Raw genomic sequence first — 21,210 nt, 5'->3', positions numbered from 1 at the left:
CCAGGGTCCACACGGCGCCTGGCGCCCCGTGCCCGCTTCCCCCTCCCGCCGCCAGGTGGCGGCACAGCGCTCTCCCGCACGGCCGCTCTGCCCCACGCCGCCGCGCGGCGGTTGGCGCCGGTTAGCGGTCGGCTCTTTCCGGAACTATTCGGCCACGGGGGCGGGATCCCGATTGCAACCGACAGAGAGGGGGAAGGGGCGTGGCCAGCGAGCGTTCGGGGAGGTTCGTTCTTCTCCGACAGCTGTCGGGTCTTTCCGGGGCGGGTTCGGGCCGTTCCGGCGGCGTTCGGGCCTTTTCCCAGGCTGCCTCCGGGCCGGAAAGAAGGAACGGGCTGAAGGCGAGCGGCGGCGGATGGAGGCGGCGGGGAGGTGAGCGGGGCGAGGGCCGGGGCTCTGCGAGCGCGGGCAGCCCTGGGGCCGGCGGCGCGGGTGGGGGGCGGCAGCAGCAGCAGCAGCAGCAGCAGCAGCAGCAACAACAGCTGACGGGCCCCGGCCCCGATCTCGGCCCGGCTCTCCGCCGCGGCTCCGCGTCCCGGTCTCGCTGCCGTCCCCGCAGCCCCGCGCTGCCCCGTGCGGCCGGGCCGCTCCCGGAACTCCACGTGCCGGCCGGCCCTCGTCGTCCGCGGGGCGGCGTCCCGGGCTGCGGCGCGGAGAGAAACGGGGAGTGAAGCCGGGGGTCCGGGCTGTGCGAGCGCCGCGGAACGGCCGCCCGTCCTCCGCCTTTTATCTCCGGAGCGGGGGAACCGCCGCTGTGAGAGCAGAGAATGGAGACAGCTGAGCAAACACAGCCCCGAACGTCGCCTTCCCGGCCCGTCCCCCGCCCTGCCGGCTGCCCTCCGCTCCGCTCCCTGCCCCGTCCTTTACGCGGGGCATCCCGGGCTCTTGGGTTCCTTCCCTGATTTCCGAGCGTGTGACTCGCATCTGCCCCGCGCTTCGTGGCACAGCGCCGACTGCCGCGCTGCGGGTCTCCCGCTGCTGATGGCAGCCCCCAAACGCTCCTTTTTACCTCGTGGTTCCTCTGAGAACGTGGAAAAATCGCTTCTGCGTGCAGTTGGTTCTCACTGGACGAAAGTTCTGTGCTGGTTGGGAGAGAAACCGCAGCTCAGAGGAATGCAGCGGGGAACGGAGCCAGGCTGGAGCGGCGGAGCGCTGCTGTGTTTACAATAAAAAGCTGTATTTATAATATCGGGGGCTCTCTTAATTCCTCTGAGAGTATCTGCAGCCACAGCCTGGCGCTGAAGCGGCTGAGTAATGGAAGATGGAGAGCAAACGGAGGAAGGGACGGTGCGGCTCAGGCTGGAAGGTCGTGCAGCTCTTGCCGTATCCTTGTAGGGTTGCATGCATCTCACCTTGTAGGTTATTCGTGCCGTTGCTGTGCCGTGTTGAGCTTCTAACAAACTGTCATGGATTCCTGACGCTGCACAAAAGTGATTTTAAGCAGATGGGTCAGCAGAAGCGGGGTGTCGTTTCTGTGTGCTCTTTGCTTTTTTAGAACTGTGACTTTTTTTAAGGAATAACCACTGCTGGGTTTGCTGCTGGGGGAAAAAAAAACAACTCTGAGCTCTTCCCCGTGCTTCTAAAATGGAAATCGGGTGTTTGTGGGGATGTGGCAGGGGGCATGAAGCGAAGAGCCCCAGTGCGTGGAGTTGTGCTCCGTGAGTGGGACACTGCTGCTCTGTTGGCAGCTGCGACAGAAGCATTTCTTGGTGAGGAAAGAGGTGAAAATGGGCTTGGCTGCCCCGTGCCACGCTGTTTTTAGCAGATGGAAGGTTTGTTCTCATGGTTTGTAACCTGTTAACATGTGGGCTTTCGTGCAGTTCAGAACTTGATCTGGTTTTGGTTTTCTCGTCTTTTTTCTTCTCCTTTTTTTCCCCCTTACTGAGGATCTGATGGAGACATTGGAGCTGTGTAAGCTGTCATAAACACTTTTTTTAGAATATTTTTACGCATACTTCTGCCTCGCTGGAGGGAAAGCAATGCTCTGCCTCACTTCAAGCCAAGCTGCCCTTTGAACCGCATTTGGAACTTGGTTAAAAAGCTCAGGAACCGCATTTCATAAAAGCTAAGATGCTTTTATTTATGTGCTGGGCACGCAGAAAAAAGGCTCGTAATGTGTTTTTTGTTTCAGACTGGTGTGTTAAACAAAGAAAGTATTGACAGCGGCTAATGAATCGTGGGATTGTTTCTGGGCACTGAGATAGATTTACCAAGGTATTTAGATGTCTAATGCATGGGATTTTCAGAGGAGCTCGACAAGTGCTCGCCAGCACAGACACACGAGGCTCCTTCCCCGTGAGCGGAGCTGGAGACGGGCCCAGCAGAAATGTGCTGGCAAGCTGCTGGCTCTCCTGGCGCACGCAGAGCCCCGCTTTGGAGGCGCTGGCAGCAGGCAGGCTCGTGCGTGTCCCGCGCTCTCGGCACCGCCTGCCCCTTCCCGGCTTCTCCTTCCCTCCAAATATCTATTTAAGGGCTGTGGAAGGGCTGCGTTCCCTCCCTCTCTCCCCACACACGCACTGATCTCCTGCTCTGTACAGAGGTTCCCCAGGCGGTGGTCCTGCACGGCTCAGCCGCCCGCCGGTGGCTCCTGGAGGAGGGGCGGCGAGGCTCCCTGCCAGCATGGACTGAGTGCAGGGAAGGCAGGTGAGGCGCGAGGCCGGCCTGGCTCCGATGCCGTAATTATCTGCGTGCCAGGCGCCCCGCTGGGGCGTGGAGAGCAGGGCAGCGTGGAGGCAGGGCTCTGCTTTCCCACCGGGGTCTGTCAGCGCTGAGAGCTGCTGCAGCAGCTGAGCTCCTTGCCTTGTGCAAGAGCAGGCGCCGGGCTGCACGGAGCCAGAAGCTGTGGGACCTGCTCCTGGGAGACTCGGAGCTCCGGAGCCTCTTCCCACCCCACCGTGCAGCTCTGCTCTTAAAAGCTACTGAACGAGTTCGCCAGGGCTGAGCGTTTTTTGTCCTCCCAGCCTCAGTGGCTGGTTGGAAGCACCTGGCTTTTGGGCTGGGATCTGCGCCTGGGTGCCGGGCAGCCGCTGCGTTCAGGCTCTGTCCCCTGCGGGCTGGTGGCTCCTCTCCATCAGACCCAGCAGGCAGAGTTCAGAGGGGCGAGGGGCAGGCGTCCCAGCGTGGCCATAAATCTCTCTTAATGCTCTGGGTTATGAAGTAATATTTTCCTGGCTGGGACTGCTTGGATTCAGGAAATGTGCGTTCTGCTTTGAGCGTTCTGTGGCTACTGTGCTGGGCTGTGCTGCCTTGCCTGCAAGCACCCCGCATCCCGAGGGCCTCTTGGGGAGCTGCGCAGCCTCGTGTTGCACTTAAAGCTGTGGAGAAGCTCTCCAGTGACCTGGATCAGGCTCAGTCCTGTTCTGCACCAGCTGGAGCCTCCCTGCGAGCGTCCGGCCTCCCTGAGGGTTCTCTGCTCATTCATGGAGGAGGCAGCCCAGCTGGGATGTCTGCCCAGACTCAGGCAGCCAGCACAGGCTCTGGCTCCAGCACAGGTTTTGTGCTCTGCAGCTTCTTTGTGCCTTTCTTTGTCAAGGGAATGAGCGAGCTTTGCAGGGCGGTGCTGGGAGCAGCGGGGCTGCAGAGCTGGGGGTGCAGCCAGCTTCAGGGGGGCTCGTGCCATCTCTTCAACCCTCTGCTAGCACGCAGATGTGGTAGGAAAGGGGGCTTGTAGCTGCATGTAGCTGGCCCGGGAGGGTTGTTTCAAGTTGCTGCAGATCACGGATGTTAATGCCTCTTGCTGAGCCCAGCAGGAGGTCGGAGCCGCTTTGGCTTTGGTTGGCAGAGCGTTGGTCCTGCTGGGAAGGGTGCTGGGGTCACCCGGTGCAGGCAGAAGGCTGTGCTGCTGCCTCGGGGAGGCTCTCGGATGAGGTGTGGGTTTCTGGGCCAGAAGAGCCCAGGCTGCTGACAGGACCTGCAGCCATCCAGCAGGCCGACGGCATCGCTGGGACGCGTGTTCCCAGCTGCCCCCGCAGGCTGTGCCTCACAGGGCCGATGCTCAGCACCAGGGCTCTGCCTGAGGGAGGTGGAAATGGCAGGGAGGGATGGGAAAGGAGGCCGTGCAGGGAATGCCCGGCTCACGCAGCCCTTACCCAGCGTGTGACAGCCCAGGTTTGTTCTTTTGGGGTGGCTTTCTGGGCTGCGCAGGCGGCCCGTTCTTCGGTTTCTCCGTGCTCGAATAGCTTACAGGCGGTGAGCGGCTCTAAGCAGATTTGAAGGCTTCTGAAGATACTTTTATTTTTAACCTCTCTCGCTTCCATCTGTGAAGAAACTGTGCCTGCGTTGCCTACGCTTCGTGCTGCTGCTTTTAAATAAAAGTTCAAAAATTCACTTTGCTCAAAGCAAAGCTTTGAAGTGCTGCTCTGTGGGAATGGCGCAGCGCCTTGAAAGCCTTCAACTGAAAGCTGTGTTAACCATCATTTGTGGGCAGTTACCTTCAGAAAATGACTTTGTGGGGAATTGCATGGGGAGATGTGAAAGGTGAACTGTGACATTTAATCAATTTAGCAAGAAAAGGTTAAATCTGTTTGTTTTGCTCCTATTCAGGGCCTCCAGCTGGTGGTTGCAGGGTCACCCTTTTCTGTACGCAAAAGTTCCTGCATAAAGGCTGTTTTGTCCCACTTGTTGTCCTCTTGTTTGCATGAGTGCTATGAAGAGAGCGAGCTGAAGAAACAGAAGTGATCCTCTTTAAGATGCAGAGCCAGCGCCTGGCTGTGGCAGAGGGGAGGTGTTCGCTCTGCAGAGCATTCCTGCGAGCAGCCGCTGGCTCCCCTCGTGCTTTTCTGAGTGTAAATTGCTCTTAGCGTGTCCTGGCAGAGAGCGCTTGGATCCAGGGCTTGCAGCGAGCCTCGTTAGGAGGGAAGCGAGCCCTGCCTCGCTTGGATGATCCCTGCTTTGAATGCTGGCTCCTGGGAGGGCGCGGGGTGCCTGGCGGTGCGGTGACGAGCCTTCTTCTCTTTCACTGCAGGCTCTGGGTCTGGAGGAGCAGCATGCCACGCGGCTCCTGGCTGGAAACGCTCCGTGCTTTTGCCCTGCGGACTCCAGGAAACCTTCTTTTTTGGTGAACTGAACCCTGCCCTCCTTTTTTCTTTGCTGCATGCCCACTCACGAGTGCTGGATTATGTTTGTCTCCTTCTCCCTTTGCTCCATAATTTGGCTGAACCGCGGTTTCAAGCTGAGGAAAAGGGGCTGCACCTAAGCAAGCCGGGGCACTGGGACCGGGCTCCCGAGGTGCTGGTTTGTGCAGAGACGTTCAGACTGCTGATGGGGGAGAGCTGCCCCTGAGGTCTCTCCTCTCCCGCCCAAAGGACGCTGCCTCACTGTTCGGAGCCGTCTCCTCATGGCAGAGAGAATGGGCAGCACCGACGGCTTCCAGTACCGTGCGCTCTATCCGTACCGCAAGGAGCGTGAGGAGGACATTGACCTGGTGCCTGGGGACATCCTGGTGGTGAGCAAGGGAGCCCTGCAAGCCTTGGGCTTCAAAGATGGGGATGAGCAGAACCCCAACCAGATCGGGTGGATCCTGGGTGTCAATGAGAGGACCAAGCAGAAGGGCGACTTCCCCGGCACATACGTGGAGTACGTGGGGCCCGTGAAGATCTCCGTCCCTTCGCACCGACCCCGAGTGCAGAGACCCCTGCCTGCAACACCAGGAGCCAGTGGCTGCCGACTGCAGGAGGCTCTTGAGCAAGGTAAGCATCACTGCAGGCCCCCTCTGCTGCTCGGCAGATCCCTGCCAGGTGTTGAGTTGTGCAGGATTTGTGGGCTCACGCTCGGTTCTGTCCAAAAGCAAAGTGCTGTGTTCTTTGGGTGTGTTGGTCTGTGTTCATGTTCAAAGCTTTGCAGTGCTTTTTGGAACAAGCCTTGTTCCTCTCTAAGGTCTTGTTCCTCTAAGAGGTCTTTCCCTGGCCCATGACCGGCTGGATCCCCGTGGTCCCTCTCCCTGCTTTGCTGAGGGTTCTACCCAGCTCCCTCCTTCACAGAGCAAGTCCTGACCTCTCCTGTCTGCCTCCTGAGCACCTGGCACATCGCTCCTTGCCAAGAGCTGCTCAGCCCCGCTGAGATGCAGTTACTTGTCTCTGGGCAAGAGGAAAAAAATCTGGGTCTAAAAGAGAACTTCCAAGAACTGCAGCTAATTTTCATCTTCCTGGCACCCGTCTGTATCTGTGCGTGGCAGAGCCAGGACTGAGCAGGGCATGAGCACCTGGGGCAGGAACTGGGCTTGGCACGGCTTCAGCAGAGGAGCTAGCAGCCTCGGTGCTGCCCGCAGAGCTGGGAGCTACAGCTGTCCTGTCAGATGCTGTATGAAACCTCTCAGAGGCCCTAAGGAGCAGAAAGGAGCCCCTGTGTGACAGCGCGACGGCGGGGCTGGGTGTGCTGTTCCCAAACCCAGCGTCACGGCCCTGGGGATCCCACGGTCTCTGCAGGGTGCAGACGTGGCTGGGCCAGGCGCTGGGACTGGCAGCAGGAGCCACCAACTTACGTCACCCCCCTTCCAGGGATTGGCTCCTCGTGGGAGCCCGGGGCACGCTCTGCAGTGCATGTGTTGGCCTTGCCTGCACCCAGCCCTGCACGCCCTCGAGGGCTGTACTTGTGCCTTTGTGGGCTCTCTCATGCTCCTGGAGCTTGGCTTGGCAGAGCTGTGTGTGGGTGGTCAAAGCCTCTGCCCTGTGCAAGGTTGGGGGTGGAGAGCTGTGTGATGTGGAAAAGGATTTGTGCTGACGTTCCTGACCCATGGAAAAGAAACCAAAAGCCAGCCGGTTTGCTTCCTGCCCTAGGATGGGCAGCAGTGAAGGCAGGGAACGCAGTGCACCGGGTGCCAGCTGTGCCCTGTCCCTTATGGGGGGACCCCACAGCCACCCCAGCCCCGTGCACACAACCTGTGGGACAGCAGTTCAAATGCCTGAGGCCATTTTGCATGCAGCACGTTGTGTTGCTGGGGGAAGGCGCGTTTTTGCAACAGAGAAATTGTATTCGAGCCAAGGCTGTGTTATTTCTTTGTGGCCTGTGCTCGGATGAGGCCTGCTTGGGAGGTGCAGAGCTATCTCTTGGCTGCCCGCGCAGCTCAGTGCTGGCTGTATTTCTGCTTCCTGGGTCTGCCCTGACGTGGCGGTCCCTTGTCCCCCTGTCATGCAGAGCGTGCCCGTACCGCAGCCTGGGAGGAAGGGGCCCCTGCAGAGGCAGCCCTGCAGGGCAGCAAGCCCCGGTGCTTTCCGAGGCTGAATTTATGAGCTTCTGGTGTTTGCCTTCTGCAGAGAGCGTGAGCGGAAAATGCGGCTTGGAAATATTTCCGCAGCTGCCCGGCTGTGCTGTGAGTGCCCTTGTTCACTTCGGCCCAGCCCAGAGGCCTGGCAGGCTCGGGAGCTGCTGCTGGATGCAGCGTGGCTTCTGGATCCCAACGCAGGCTGCTGCCTGCTGAAACAGCACATTCCCAACTGGACCACGTGGGGAGCACAGCGTTTACCCTCCCTTCAGCCCTTCCCAAGGGTCAGGGCTGGAGCTGCCAGCCCTGTGCTCCTCGTCCAGCTGCGGTGAGGACCTGGCCTCACCCTGGGGAAAGCCGTGCTGAGCCCCATCTTGTGCCCAGCCAAGGGCATGGGCAGCTCTTGGAGCAGCCTTGTTCTGCCTTGGGATCGTCAGCAGCAGCCTGGGCCCTCCCTGAGCTGCTCCCTCCTCTGTGGCCGTTGTCTTGAAGCACAGCCCTGCGCTGTTTCGTCCCTCACTGTGGCAGTGGGGGCAGGAGGTTCACTGGGTGCTAACTAACTTGCAGCTTGTGGTGGGACCGCACTGGGTGCACGGGCAAGTTCAGGTCAGATCCGTGACAGCAGGACTGTGTTTTGCAATGCAGTGCTGCCTTTTGGTTCTGCTCCCGTGAAGCAGAGTGTGCTGGGTGTCCTCGTGGACCACTGATGTCCTTTTGCTGGGGACTGACTGGCCTGGAGGAGCCTCCTGCCTGGCTGGCACTCAGCAGGGAGCAGGGATGAGCCTGACTCTGCTCATCCTCCTGCTGGCAGCTGGGCGTGCACCCTCCTGCCCTGGTATGCGTCACACTCTGCATGGGGAAGCATGCCTGGGGCCCTGCTGTGCTGGCCCTGAAGCCATCTCACTGCAGCACATAGGCTGTGCTTTGGCAGCACCACTGCCCTGCCCCGTGATCACACTGCAGCTCCCAGCTCCATCTTCAGCTTCCCAAAAGGCACCTCGGGGCAGCTGCCCTGTATCGCAGCGCATCGCAGCCCTTCCCACGCTGCTGTGACCCTGTTACAGATCCAGAGATGGCACCAAAGTGCTGTTTGATGCTCGGCCGTGCCTGTGGTCAACGTGGGGAGGGTCTGGGAGCACGCAGGGCAGTGAGGGCTCCTGGGACACGTGGTGTGGAGCAGCCGGCTGTGCTGCCCTGACCGGTCGGTGCGGGCTGCGTGGAGCGCAGGGGCTGCCTGCAGCAATCCTGCCTCAGGGTGCCTGGTGCTGTGCCACAGGCTGTCCGCGCCCTGCAGCAGCTTGCACCGAGGTTATGGGCTAGCGGGGAGGGGGAGGCAGAGGGCTGGTTTCCATGTAAAACGAGCAATCAAGGGCAGGAATTTGCTGACGCCGCACTCTGCCTGAATCGCTGGATTAATCACAGCTCACCGCTGCGAGCTCCCCAGCCACGTTCCTCCACCAGCCTGTGCTGCGTCCGTCCTGGGCAGGGGCTGAACTGAGCCTGAATTCCAGAGCCCAGGTGACCCCTGCAGTGCCTGCCCACACGAGCTGGGCGTTCAGGGAGGTGAACTCTGCTCTGTAGTGTCATCAGAAAGCAGTACGGATCCCTCTGTGTGTGCAAACCCCACTGTGCTTTCTGGGACGCTGAGCGAGGCTGGGCTCCGCAGGTTGCGGGCTGCTTTAGGGACCAGGGCTCCCTGCAGTCTCTGCATGGCATTTGTGTGGCTGTGGCCTGGCAGCAGGGTTTGGGGACCAGGCTCTGTCTGCCTGCAGATACTGCTGTTAGGAGTGATGTTATTGTTTGTGCTCTGGCCTCAGCTCTGCTGAAAACTGTCTGCTGAGTGGGGTCTGACCTCTTCCCTTTCTCCCCAGGGTCTCCTCTCCCTGAACTTCAGGAGCAGTTCAGCCCTCCAGAGGTTGCACCTCCACTGCTGGTGAAGCTGGTGGAAGCCATTGAGAAGAAAGGTAACGGAGGGCATTGAGTACCAAGGGGCTGACACCCTCCAGAGCCCCAGTGAGAGTGGGACAAAGGCAGCTGTCTATAAAAGCTGTTAGTGTTGGACAGAACACAGATATGTGATACACAGCTGCCTGTGGGAGGGGAGCCTCCCAATCCTCTCTGGCTTCAGGTGCTGGTCCCCAGCCTTAACCCTGCTGCGTTGTCCAGCTCCAAACAGCACAGAGCTCGTGCTGCAGTGCTTGGAGTGCAGCAGGGTGCTGAAGTGCCCTGGATGCTGGGCAGGCTCTGCAGGGTGCACCCAAATCCCCGCTGTGGGGGCGCTGAACAGGGGCTTGGAGGGCGTCCCAAGGATCGAGGGGGGCTGTGGCAGCATCTGCAGGAGGGCTGCGTGAGCTGCCTGCCTCGAGTCGTGCTGCAGCCACCATCCTACCAGGCTGGCTCCAGAACGGTGCGTGTGCTGGGACTTGCACAGCTTGCAGCTAACAGCGGCGTCCTCACTCCTGCAGGGTTAGACAGCGAGATGTTGTACAGGACATCTGGCTCCGAACTGAGGCAAGCTCTAAGAACCGGTAAGAACCAGCTCTTCATGGTGAGGAGGCGAATCGGCTCAGATGGAGGAGATTAGTGGATGTGACAGCACCAGCAGTAATGCAATCCAGGCCGGGCTCGCCTGTCCCTGGCGGTTCCTGACTGCCGCACGCTGCCTGCGGGGCTGGGCTGCCCGTCCTGACGTGTCCCCCTGTCACATGCTGGGGTCGGGACGGGGAGGATTCCTGCTGCCCTTGGTGGGCAGGGGTCAGGGCAAAGGGATGCGGCACCAGCCGAGAGACCCGCGGGCCCCCAAATGAAGCCCCACGCTTCTCTCCTGCCGTCTCTTCGGGCTGCCCTGCTCTCAGGGTGCTCTGACGACAGCCTTGCGGAGGTTTCTCTGGCTCTGTCACACTTCTAATAAGCAGGAGAGGATCACAGAGCTCAGCTTGGTGGTGGAGCTGTGGCTCCGCTGTGCCTGCGGCTGATGGTCTGTGCCAGCAAGCCCCGGGAGCTGTCTGCCTCTCGGCTGAGCCTGGGCCTCTTCCAGCAGCCTGCTAGCTTGTCCCCTTTCGCAGATGTTCGTCGTGGGCCAGAGCTGGGCAGTGCTCTTGGCTCTGGCCATGCTGCTTTCTGAAGAGGCTCTCTGTGCTGTCCCAGCAGCCTGTGCCTGGTGTTTCTGGGGCAGCACGCTTCAAGGGAGACATTTTCCCTGTTGGGTTTGGTGTGTGAACAATTGGCTGATCCCCTCTTCATGCTTGTCTCTAACAATAGCGGGGAGTAAAACTCAGGCAAGTCATATGTGCCCTTGGCAGGGCTCAGCAAAAGGTGTGGGCACCCAAATCCACTAACACCCCCTCCCAGTGGAGCCTGTGCCAGCTTACTTCAGGGAGATGGGTGCTTCCAGGCAGGTTCAGTCTTCTGGTCTGCTTGACTTCCCACGAGCTGCCAGAGCTCTCAGAGTGCCCGCCTGCCATATCCCGTGATTGCTGGCAGCAGCCAGAGATTTTCTAGCTCTTTCTAGGTGCCCCCATCGCTCACTGCACTCCTGCTGCAGTGGGACACAACGCTGTGGGGTGGGTGCCAGATCTGCACCCCTCTCCCATGGCAAATTTCTGCCTTGGCAGATTGGAGCCTGGGTGACCTGGAGCCCTTTGACGTGCACTCCCTGGGCGAAGCGCTGCGAGGCTACCTGCAGGACCTGCCCTCCCCTGTGGTGCCAGTGTCTGTGCATGGAGACATCCTTCGCATCCTGCAGGGTAAGGGCTTCCCCGGCCACACTTGGGAATGGGTGCGTGGGTGAACGGATGCGTTTGGGGTAATAAAATAGGTCTTGTCCCTATGGGGTTTGTCACGTGGCCTCTGCTGCTGACAGTGCTCCCACGCTGTGACAGCCAGAGCATGGAAAGCAGTGCTGGCTGCCCAGCCGTTCCATCGTGTCTTGCTTCTCTCCCCAGAGATCCCTCAGCCAGAGAATTGCCGGAAACAGCTGCTGCTGGCCTTGGAGTCGCCTGCAATCCCACTCCAGAACACACTCACCCTACAGTTCCTGCTCCGGCATCTGGGGAAGGTATCGCAGCAGGCCGAGAGCAACAGCCTCCACCCTCAGGCCCTGGGAGAGATCTTTGGCCCCCTTCTCCTGCGGCTGCCCGGCGCCAGGTACGTGCAGCTCTCAGATCCCAGCCGTGTGCCCGGTGCTGGCCGCTGTGCCTGCCAGGACAAGGAGTCCAGGCTGTAACAGTACGTCTGCCCGCACCCCGGCCCTGCTGCACGTGGGGTTAAACTGCTGGCAGCATACAGAGGTGGGGCCCGAAGCCAGGGCAGAGCCCTTCTGCTATTCTGCACTGCAGCAGCTGGGCTGTGCCAGAATGAACAGCTGACCCTGCTGCCCCATTGCGCAGGGGGCACAGAGGAGTGCCAGGCTCTGCCTTCGATTGCTGATTCGTTCCTCTCTTCCTACAGCCCGGAGCTGAGTCCTGACTTCTCTGTGCTTTTTCTGGAGATGCTTCTGCAGACGAAGGAGTTGGAGCCAGAACAGTTGCCTCCAGGTACCGTCCCAGTAGCTGACATGCCCCCTCTCTGGGACCCGAGGCATTAGCATTTGTGCTGTGTGGGTGTGGAATCCCTGCCTCCCTGAGCAGATTGCTGAGGGCATTTCTGTAGCCCAGCTGTGCTTGGATGCCTGCTCCAGGCTCTAATCTCTTGCTCCTGGCGGTGTGGTGGCCCAGCAGGGCTTCCCAGGACAGTTACCTCAGGGAGGGGGACTCTGAGCTCCAAGGGATTGCCTCTGGCGAGGGTGTGGAGCCAGTCCCGCTTTAACCCTGCTTCAACTCTACTTCTCTTACAGCATTGCCTCCAAAACCACCCAAGCCAAAGCCCAGTGCAGCCAGCCTGGCCAATGGGAACAGTGTGCCCTTGCAGGACGCCGAGTGGTACTGGGGGGACATTTCCCGGTAAGGGGGTGGCTGGCAGCTCCTGCTGTGGATGCCCAGGCTGTCAGGTTATCTAGGGGGGCTCTGGTTGCGCCTCACAGGCTGTGACAATTCTCTGTCCCTCTCAGGGAGGAAGTGAATGAGAAGCTTCGGGACACACCAGATGGTACCTTCCTGGTGCGCGATGCCTCCAGCAAGATCCAGGGGGAGTACACACTCACACTCAGGTAGGGTGCTGGAGCCCTCGGAGAGCTCTGCTGCCAGGGGTGGAGCTGTCAGCAAGTGTCCCTATGGCTGGTGGAACACCAGGCAGGCACAAGGGGCACATCCGTGTTGGAGCAGAGCACTGGAGTGGTGATAGGCACCCTCTGCTCCCCTCCCTGCTGCAGGAAAGGAGGCAATAACAAGCTGATCAAGATCTTTCACCGGGAAGGGAAGTATGGCTTCTCAGAACCCCTGACTTTTGGCTCAGTGGTGGAGCTCATCACACATTACAGACATGAGTCGCTTGCCCAGTACAACGCCAAGCTGGACACCAGGCTGCTCTACCCCATCTCCAAGTACCAGCAGGTGAGGCCTGAGCTGCAGGAGTAATGGCTGGCCAGCACAGCCAGAGCCAGAGCATCTGTTTGCTCATCCGTCCCTGGCCCTTCAGTAGATGGGCTCCGTGATCCAGACCGTGTCCTGCAGCATCTCTTTGCTGTGCTGGACATTGCTTTGTGGGGTAATGGGCACCCTGCAGGGGGGGTGGGGTTTCATGGGGCCGACTGCCTTACAGAGGGGCTGCTGTAGGGTGGGAGCGGGTCCTGACTTGAGGCTTTGTGTACGGCAGGACCAAGTGGTAAAGGAGGACAGTGTGGAAGCTGTAGGGGAACAGCTGAAGGTCTATCACCAGCAGTACCAGGACAAGAGCTGGGAGTATGATCTGCTGTATGAGGAGTACACCCGCACTTCCCAGGTACGTGGCCCCGTGGGCTGCCCCAACGTCACCGATCACTGGCAGCCACACACTGCACAAAGGAGAGCAGAAGCTGGGCCCCCACTGCCCCGTTTGTCCACTCTGGGTTTGGGGAGACTCCCCAGAGAACTTCAAAGTGGGAATGTATTGCCAGGGACGGTGCTGGTTTGGGAAGGGAGGAGGAGGATGCTCCAGATGGGCAGAAACCTGCCCACATCCTCCCCTTCACTCAGCTCTCCCTTCTCCTCAACTCAGGAGCTGCAGATGAAGAGGACAGCAATTGAAGCCTTTAACGAAACGATCAAGATCTTTGAGGAGCAGTGTCAGACACAGGAGAAGTGCAGCAAGGAGTACATCGAGCGCTTCCGACGAGAGGGCAACGAGAAGGAGGTGCAGCGGTAAGGACTGAGGGCAGCAGCGACCTGTCCTGCTTGGGGAAGGGCTCTTGGGGCCAGAGGGAACATCCGGGCTCAGGGCAGAGCCGAGGCACGCACAGCCCTTTTCTCCAGCATGCTGCAGGCTGAAGCTGGCAGGCTGCCTCCCTCGCCTCCCCCACGTTGGCTCACAGCCCACCCTTCCTTTCTCCCAGGATCCTCATGAACTCAGAGAAGCTCAAGTCTCGCATCACGGAGATCCACGACAGCAAGATGAAGCTGGAGCAGGACCTGAAGAAACAGGCCTCGGAAAACCGGGAGATCGACAAGCGCATGAACAGCCTCAAGCCAGACCTCATGCAGCTGCGCAAACTGCGGGACCAGTACTTGGTGTATGTAGTGCCTGACCCGCAGGGGGCTGGGAGGGAGGCCCCGCTCCCCTGCAGCCCGTCCAGCTGGTTCCTTGAGGGCTTTGGGGTTTGTCAGACCGGCTCTTAGGGCTGCTGTGTGCAGGAGCGAGGAGCCCTGCAGCCTCGGGGCATGGCAGCTCCTCAAAGGGGGAGGCTGCTGCCCTCTGGCGATGGCTGCTGGGTGAGGGCTGTCTGGCCTGGGCACGCTGCCTGCTGAGCTCTGCTGCTTCTTCCCTAGGTGGCTGACGCAGAAGGGCGCCCGGCAGAAGAAAATCAACGAGTGGCTGGGTATCAAGAACGAGACGGAGGAGTGAGTGTCCCTGCTCGTGTGTTGGGGGCTGTAGGAGCGCGGCTGGTGCAGCCAGTTCTGCCTGTTTGGGGGCCTTGGGCAAGTCCCATCTCCCTGTCTGGGAGCTGAGGCCGCCTTCCGTGCCAGGAGTGATGGCAGCTGGCTGGGGGAGGGAAGACGTGGGGGCCACACGTCCAAACTGAAGGGTCCTGACCCCGACTGTGCTCAATTGCAGTCAGTACTCCATGATGGATGACGAGGAGGAGCTGCCCCACCACGAGGAGCGGACGTGGTACGTGGGGAAGATCAACCGCTTGCAGGCAGAGGAGATGCTGTGCGGCAAACGGGACGGCACCTTCCTGATCCGTGAGAGCAGCCAGAAGGGGTGCTACGCCTGCTCCGTGGTGTGAGTACCCCGCAGTGCTGCGTGTGAGGCTGCAGCCGCGTGGGGAGCACGGGATGGGGAGGTGTTGGCTGTGCTCCCGTGCTGCTCTGCCCTTCTCTTGCCAGATGCTGGCGCTGGTGGAGGCATCAGCTGGCAGGCTGGGCTTCTCCAGAGTCTCCTGCCTGCCTTGGCTCCTCATGCCAGGGCCAGATGTGTCTTTGGGCAGCTCCGGTGGTGCCAGCTTGCGCTCTGCTCTTGCTGTCCTAGCAGGGCTCCTTCGCATGCCGCTAACCCGCGTTCCTTCTCTCCCTGGCAGGGTGGATGGTGACACCAAGCACTGCGTGATCTACAAGACAGCGACTGGCTATGGGTTTGCAGAGCCCTACAACCTGTACGCCTCCCTCAAGGACCTGGTCTTGCACTACAAGCACACGTCCCTGGTGCAGCACAATGACTCCCTGAATGTCACGCTGGCTCACCCGGTCCTTTCCCAGCCACCAGCCAGATGAACAGACCGTGCACAACACAACAGCTGCCTTCAGCTTCTCCCCAGAGCGCTGCTTTCTGGCTCTGGACTCTTGCACCCTGTATAGTTGAGTCTCTGTGCTCCTGCCCCTCCAGAGCATCTGAGATGTCTGTGACCGTTCCTGGTGTCCCTTTTGGTCAGTAGCTGAAACCCGTGTTGGCTGATGGGACAAAAAGGCTGGAATGTCGACTCGCAGCGGCCTCCAGCCCTTACGAGGTGGGATCTAGTTGTGATTGAATTGCTGTGGATGAACGCAGCCCCCTCCCCTTCCCCAACAAACAGGTCAGATCACCTTTTTGCTGGCAGGTTGCCCCGCTATGCATCACCGTAGAGCTAGATCCCAATTCCTCTGCACTGTGGTGTCATTCCCTGCCCAGCTGAGCAGCACTGGCACATTCTGAGCGAGGGGATCTGCTGGATCCTGGAGGAGGAGGAGGAGCCTCCGCTGAGCATGCGTCCTCCACTCCCACTTCCCCCTTCCCTCGGTGACTTTGCAGGTGGGGGTGGGAGCTGCTGTGTGGTACGAGGGGTGCTGCTCTTCTGTGCAGAGACTCATTTCAAAAAGAAGGCGGTGTCCTCCGTGGGGCAGCAGGTGTGCTGGGAGGAGGGCTTCTTGGCGAGGTCCCCACGCCATCCTGTGCCCCATCTCGCTGTCTTGTTCCCTGGTGTCATAGCCACCTCTGTAGTGTTGCTGTCTGGGGAGGGAGGATGTGGTTTGTGACGAATCTCTCACCTTAGTTGTGCCAACTAAGCTGTGAAGTCCGTGTTGGTACCCGTGTTTTTCCCGGCAGAATCCGTGGGATGCACAGCTCTTTGTTTCTGGCTGTCTTTGGTGAATCTCTGCGAGTGTAACCCGTTGAAGCTGACTGTAGCTCTGTAAATACGGTTCTTTTTGTCATTGGCTGCTTACCTCATCCTGCTGAGCTCCCACTACGACATGCGAGCGCGTGGCAGCGGCTGGGGGCTGCTGCAGCTCGGGGCAGGAGGGCTGGGAGGCTGACGCACACTACGAGCCCTGCACAAAATGAAGGACCTCTGCTGCAGGAGGGCGGCGTTTCAGCTGGGCCTGGGGCCTTGGCAAGTAGGGATGTTTGTGCACCACAGCCAGCTGTGTGTGCAGAGCACTTCTGTTCGTGAGTACTGTGTGGGGATGGTTGTGGGGCTGCCCGTTGCGGCTGGCTGGCACAGGCAGTGCTTGGGGCATCTCTTTGGAAAAGGCTGAGTTCAGAGGGCCCCAGGGCAGCAGAGGAGGTGCGGGGTGGAACCTGCAGGGTCTTTAACAGGGCTCTGAGTTGGTGGCTTTTGCTTTACTGTATCACCCTGTCTGCCCGGCTTGAAGAAAGCATTAATCGTGCTCTTGATCTGCCTGAGAGGCTCCTTCCCTTGCAGAGGCCGCGTCCTCAGGACAGGCTGGTGGATGCTGGAGGCTTTGCTGCTTCTGCTTGGTGTCACGATGGGCTGCGGGTCCTCAGTGCTGCAGTGCATTTGTGTGTGCTCTGCCTGCATCCCATCCTCCTGTCTGTGCACTGCCTGCAGTGGGGCATGCAGCATTCCCATGATCAGCTCTGCTGCTCGCATTGATCCAGGCTGCTCCTGGATCCTTCTTGGATCTGGGATTGCTGGTAGAAATGTTACGTTCCTGTTGCTTGTGGCAGCTCTCCTACCCCAGCTGTACAGACCCCATTCCTTGCTCTGTGTGCCCTGCATGGGCCCTGGGCTGTGTGCTGGGGCTCCCCTGCTCTGTCACTGTTTGGTGCTATCGCTCGGGGGGGTCACACGGCGATCAGTGATAATTAACAATTAAGGGAACGGTTTGGGCTGGGACACGAGAGCTCAGCTGAGCAGTAGGGCTGGCAGCCCCAGTGCTCAGAGCCCTCCTGTGTAATAATTATTGGAGGTGATTTATTGAGTCACTCGCGCTCCATCGACAAGGAAAAAAACAATATAAAAATGTCCTAAGAGAGGAGGAATTTTAGGGAGAATTACCATTGCAGGCCCAACCCGAAGCAGGAGGACGACACTGCTGTCTTTTGGGCCCAGGCGGTGGCTGAGTCTCTCCCCCCATAGGGAGGGATGCACACACTCGGTTGTACCGAGGGCTTCCATGGGAAACGTTCTTCCAGGAGTGAACTGTCTGCAGCCAGCTCAGTTCAGCTCAGTTACTCCTATTCTTGCTTCTGCTCTGCAGCGTGTTTATCAGCGGCCATCCAAACGGATCCGCAGTCTGCAGCCTCAGCAAACAGCACAGAGTGCAGATCAGTTTGGTGATGGCCTCCCTGAGCACAGCCAGCCTCCCTCTGGGGGCTCTCAGTTCGGCCGGAAGGCTGTGGCTGCATCGCTGTGAGAGTTGGAATTGGGCATCGCTCAGAATCAAACCCAGCTGCCCCCCGGCCCCTCTGATAGCAAACCAAGCTGGAACAGCAGGAGGTTCATTTTCTGCTAAACTTCTTCACCCTTGACAAGAGACACCGAGCCCTCATGGGGCTGTGACACCCCAGAGCTTTGTGCCGGGCGCCCGTGCTGTGGGCTGGCAGCAGGGGCGGCTCCTCCAGCCCCTCCTTGTCCCCCCAGCGCCGCCTGCTCTTCTTCAGCCGCTCCCAGCGCTTTGCTTGGCCCGTGCTTTGCTGCCCAGGGAATTCCAGCTTCCCGTGACGGCGTTTTTTACCCTCCCAGCCGTTTTTCTGCTTCTCCTCACGCCGTCCCTCCCTGCTGTGCAGCCGCAGCCTCTGTGAGCTCAGCAGCAGTCGCGTTGGCCCCGCTGCGTCGTCCAGCCCTGGCACGCAGCACCGTGGCTGGGGACGCGGCCCCTTGGGGCTCTGCTTGCAGCACTGTGTGGTGAGGAGGTCCGGGCCTTTCCCAGGGCTGCCGTTCCTCCAGCCGTGCTCTCAGAAACGCTCCTTTTCCCTTCTTTCCCCTTCAGGTGGAAAACCAAACCCTGAGCTTCCCGCAGCGCAGCTCCCCCGGAATAAGCTAGTTGTGATTTGTCTATGATGCTTTTTGCTCGTGCTGTCTGGGTAGTGCCGTGCTTGGTGGCCCTGGGCTGTGCTTTGCTGCTTCTGACCCGCATGTCCCCCCCTCCCCCCGCCCCACGTGCCCCCGTCCCACGGGCACAACGCGGCCGTTCCGCTCCCGGGCGCAGCGCAGCCCTGCTCGGGTTGAGCCCAGGGCTCTGCCCGGCTCTGCTCGCTTCGGGTCGGCTCGCGTTGCTCTGTTCCCAGCTCTGAGCCCCCCGGTGTCACCCCCGATGGCGCTCGCATCGCAGGGGGGTGGTGGGGGTGGCAGAGGCGCCCCGACTGCTTTGTGCTCGGAGAGGACGTGGCGGCTGTCAGCGCTACCGAGATGTTAGTCCTTAGCTATAGGCAATAATCCGTACTCTAACTCGCCACTTCAGCTGTTTGTTACCAGCAGTAGTTCTCTATGCTCTTTCTGTTGATGTTTACTAATGTAAACCCAGTATTTGTTACTGTAAGAGAATTTTTTGTACGGTACTTAAAAAAAAAAAAAAAAAAAAAAAAAAAAAAAAACGGAAAAAAAACCCCCACAAATAAAACAGAGTTAATGAGATCACAGGGCTTTCTTTGGGGTGGCAGCGAGTCCCCAGGGGAACTGAGATGGGAGGAGACTGAAGTGGAGCTGAGCCCAAAGGGGCGAGAAGCAGCCGGAACCGCCTGGCTGCAACCCGCGGGGAAGCACCAACTTCCACCCCGATCCCCGAAGGGCTGGGGGCCGGGCAGGCAGCGGGGCTGGGCGCTCAGAGCGGGGCTGGGCTGCTCCCGGCTGCCGGCAGGTTTCGGTGCTGCTCAGGGCCGCGTTTCTGCCCGTCACCTTTTGCAGCCGGTCCGTGCGGGAGGAAGCGGCGACAGCCGTGGGGCTGGGGGGTGGCTTTGCCCCAAAACCCAAACGGCAGAGCCGTGCCCCGGAGCCTCCGCCGCCCCATGGCGCGTGCTGTGGGGCATCCACAGCCCCACGTGAGTCGGCGGCGTCGGTGTCACATGAGGAGGCCGGTTGCGCCATGCAGGAAGGGAGTGCGGAGGCGGGTGCAGGCGGGCTTTAAAAGCCCCAGCCGGGACAGGCTCGCCTCTGCGCTGGCTCTCAGCCACCCTGCCGTCCCCATGGCCTCTGCTGTGCCGCTGGCCCTGCTGGCCGTGGGGCTGGGGCTGGGGTTGGCCCTGCCCGGCTGTGATTACCCGACCCACCTCTGGTGCAGCTCACGGGAGATCGCCGTCGCTTGCCAGGTCAGAGCCGCGGGGCCGGTGTTGGTGCCATCTGGGGACGCAGCTGCTGCTGTGCGAGGCTGGGGCGTGCGGGGCTGCAGCTGCACACGGTGCTCACACCTGGTGCTGGTACCCGGTTCGTGCGCTGGCTCTGAGCAGGGATGCTTGGGGTCCCGCATCCAGCAGCACTCCCTGCCACGCACGGGGAAGAGCTGTGCTGCAGTCAGACCCTGTCCCATCCCCGGGCTCCGTTGTCACTTCTTTTTCAGCACGAAACAGCTTTGCAGCCCGTTCTGTCATGAATCGATGCTGGCACCGCTAACGGCGGGTCCGGCAGCACTGGATGGGCTGCAGCCCACATGGCGGTGGGTGCTGAGCCCCTGCTCAAGCGGGTCCAGACCCCACTGGCTGTGGTTTTCCCCAGAATACATGGCGGAAGTTCCTGAGGAAAGCCCCAGCACCACACGCACAATCCTGCAGCTGCATCAAACCTCTGCGGTTCTCACTTCCCTCCCCGCGCACGCAAGGCTCCGTCCTGCCCCATCCCAGCAACTTTCCCCCACGCTGTGCAACCGCAGGTGGCTGCAGCCGTACCGTGGCACAGCCCCCAAACCCCAAACCCTTTCACTCACAGGCAGAGAGCCGCTGTGCCAACCTCTCGCGCCCGACAGCTGCTCCCGTGCAGCTGAGTCTGTACTATGAGAGCCTGTGCCCGGCGTGCCGGGTCTTCCTGGTGCAGCAGCTCTTCACCACCTGGCTGCTGCTGCCCACCGATGTCCTGAACATCACTCTGGTGCCGTATGGCAACGCTCAGGTAGGAGCAGCTGCAGCCCTCTGCTGAGTGCGCACCGCCAGCCGCGCTCACACCGCTTCATCCTGCAGGAGAAGAACGTCTCTGGGAAGTGGCAGTTCCACTGTCAGCACGGCTTGGAGGAGTGTTTGGGCAACATGCTGCAAGTGAGCCAGGCTGTCCCTGTGCCCGTCCTCATGGGACGGTTTGAGGGATGCTCACCACATCCCCGCATCCCCGCAGGCCTGCCTGATGCACGAGGCCGAGAACTTCACCACCTATTTTCCTGTCATCTTCTGCATGGAGTCGGGCTCCTCGGCCACCAAGAACCTGAAGGCTGTATGACACTGTCTCCCCCTCCCTGCCCCAGGGCTGCCCTCCGTGATCTTTAAGGTCCCTCCCAGCCTAAAGGCACTCTATGATGCTGTGATCCCAGTGCCTGCAGGTTTACGCCCCGCAGCTGGATGCAGGCCGCATCACTGCCTGTGTGCAGGGGGAGCTGGGGGCCGCCCTGATGCACCGCAACGCCCAGCTGACGGACGCTCTCGACCCGCCGCACCAATACGTCCCCTGGGTCGTCATCAACGGGGTAGGGGGGGCTCAGGGCTCGGAGGGGGGGCCGTGGGGATCCTCCCTGTGACGAGCAGCCCCACCTCTCCCCGCAGAAGCACACGGATGAGCTGCAGGCGGAGGCCCAGAGCTCACTGCTGAGGCTGGTGTGCCAGCTGTACCAGGTGGGACGGGGACGGGGACGAGACGGGGGGCCGGCGCAGCCAGGGGGCTCTGGGACGTGCTGTGCTCCCCCCGCCCGGCACTACCGTCAGCTGTGTGGCAGGGGGACAAACCTGAGGCCTGCAAGGACACCGAGAGCCCGAAGGCCGGGGCTGTCTGCAGGCGCTGAGGCCGGGTCTGCAGGGCCGGAGTGGATGCAGGCGGCGGGGAGCACCGCGCTGCGAGCGAGGAATAAAGAGAATAATCGTGTAAGGAAACGAAAAGAGCGTCCAGCGTGTTGTGTGGGGACGGCGAGGGGTCTGCTGAGGGCCGGAGCACAGCCCTGCGCCATGGCGCTGCCCTGCGCAGCGCTTCTGCCTCGGTACCTGTCATGGCGGCCACCGGAAGCGGAAGTGACGCGTCACGTGACGCCATCCCT

The 21,210-nt window shown here is 60.5% G+C and overlaps 2 protein-coding genes across 2 annotated transcripts; both read left to right on the top strand.

Moving 5' to 3' along the window:
* The first annotated feature begins 279 nt into the window (after positions 1 to 279).
* On the top strand, positions 280 to 15,954 carry PIK3R2 (phosphoinositide-3-kinase regulatory subunit 2). The gene is made up of 16 exons (XM_042835716.1): positions 280 to 369; positions 4,961 to 5,684; positions 9,067 to 9,159; positions 9,661 to 9,723; positions 10,810 to 10,941; positions 11,140 to 11,341; positions 11,645 to 11,730; positions 12,030 to 12,135; positions 12,243 to 12,341; positions 12,504 to 12,684; positions 12,947 to 13,072; positions 13,328 to 13,470; positions 13,662 to 13,838; positions 14,095 to 14,166; positions 14,381 to 14,551; positions 14,847 to 15,954. Exons 2-16 carry the CDS (start codon positions 5,333 to 5,335, stop codon positions 15,037 to 15,039), a joined length of 2,196 nt encoding a protein of 731 aa, XP_042691650.1. The 5' UTR covers positions 280 to 369; positions 4,961 to 5,332; the 3' UTR covers positions 15,040 to 15,954.
* A 3,094-nt stretch (positions 15,955 to 19,048) lies between these two features.
* On the top strand, positions 19,049 to 21,049 carry IFI30 (IFI30 lysosomal thiol reductase). The gene is made up of 7 exons (XM_042835697.1): positions 19,049 to 19,291; positions 19,905 to 20,084; positions 20,153 to 20,227; positions 20,304 to 20,399; positions 20,497 to 20,649; positions 20,726 to 20,794; positions 20,896 to 21,049. Exons 1-7 carry the CDS (start codon positions 19,049 to 19,051, stop codon positions 20,959 to 20,961), a joined length of 882 nt encoding a protein of 293 aa, XP_042691631.1. The 3' UTR covers positions 20,962 to 21,049.
* Positions 21,050 to 21,210: the final 161 nt, after the last annotated feature.

Source organism: Centrocercus urophasianus, unplaced genomic scaffold (assembly GCF_019232065.1).
Source record: "Centrocercus urophasianus isolate 14NV4802_14NV808 unplaced genomic scaffold, USGS_Curo_1.0 seq_54, whole genome shotgun sequence".
Lineage (NCBI taxonomy): Eukaryota > Metazoa > Chordata > Aves > Galliformes > Phasianidae > Centrocercus > Centrocercus urophasianus.
The sequence above is the reverse complement of the archived record's forward strand: the minus strand, read 5'-3'. Positions and strand labels throughout refer to the sequence as shown.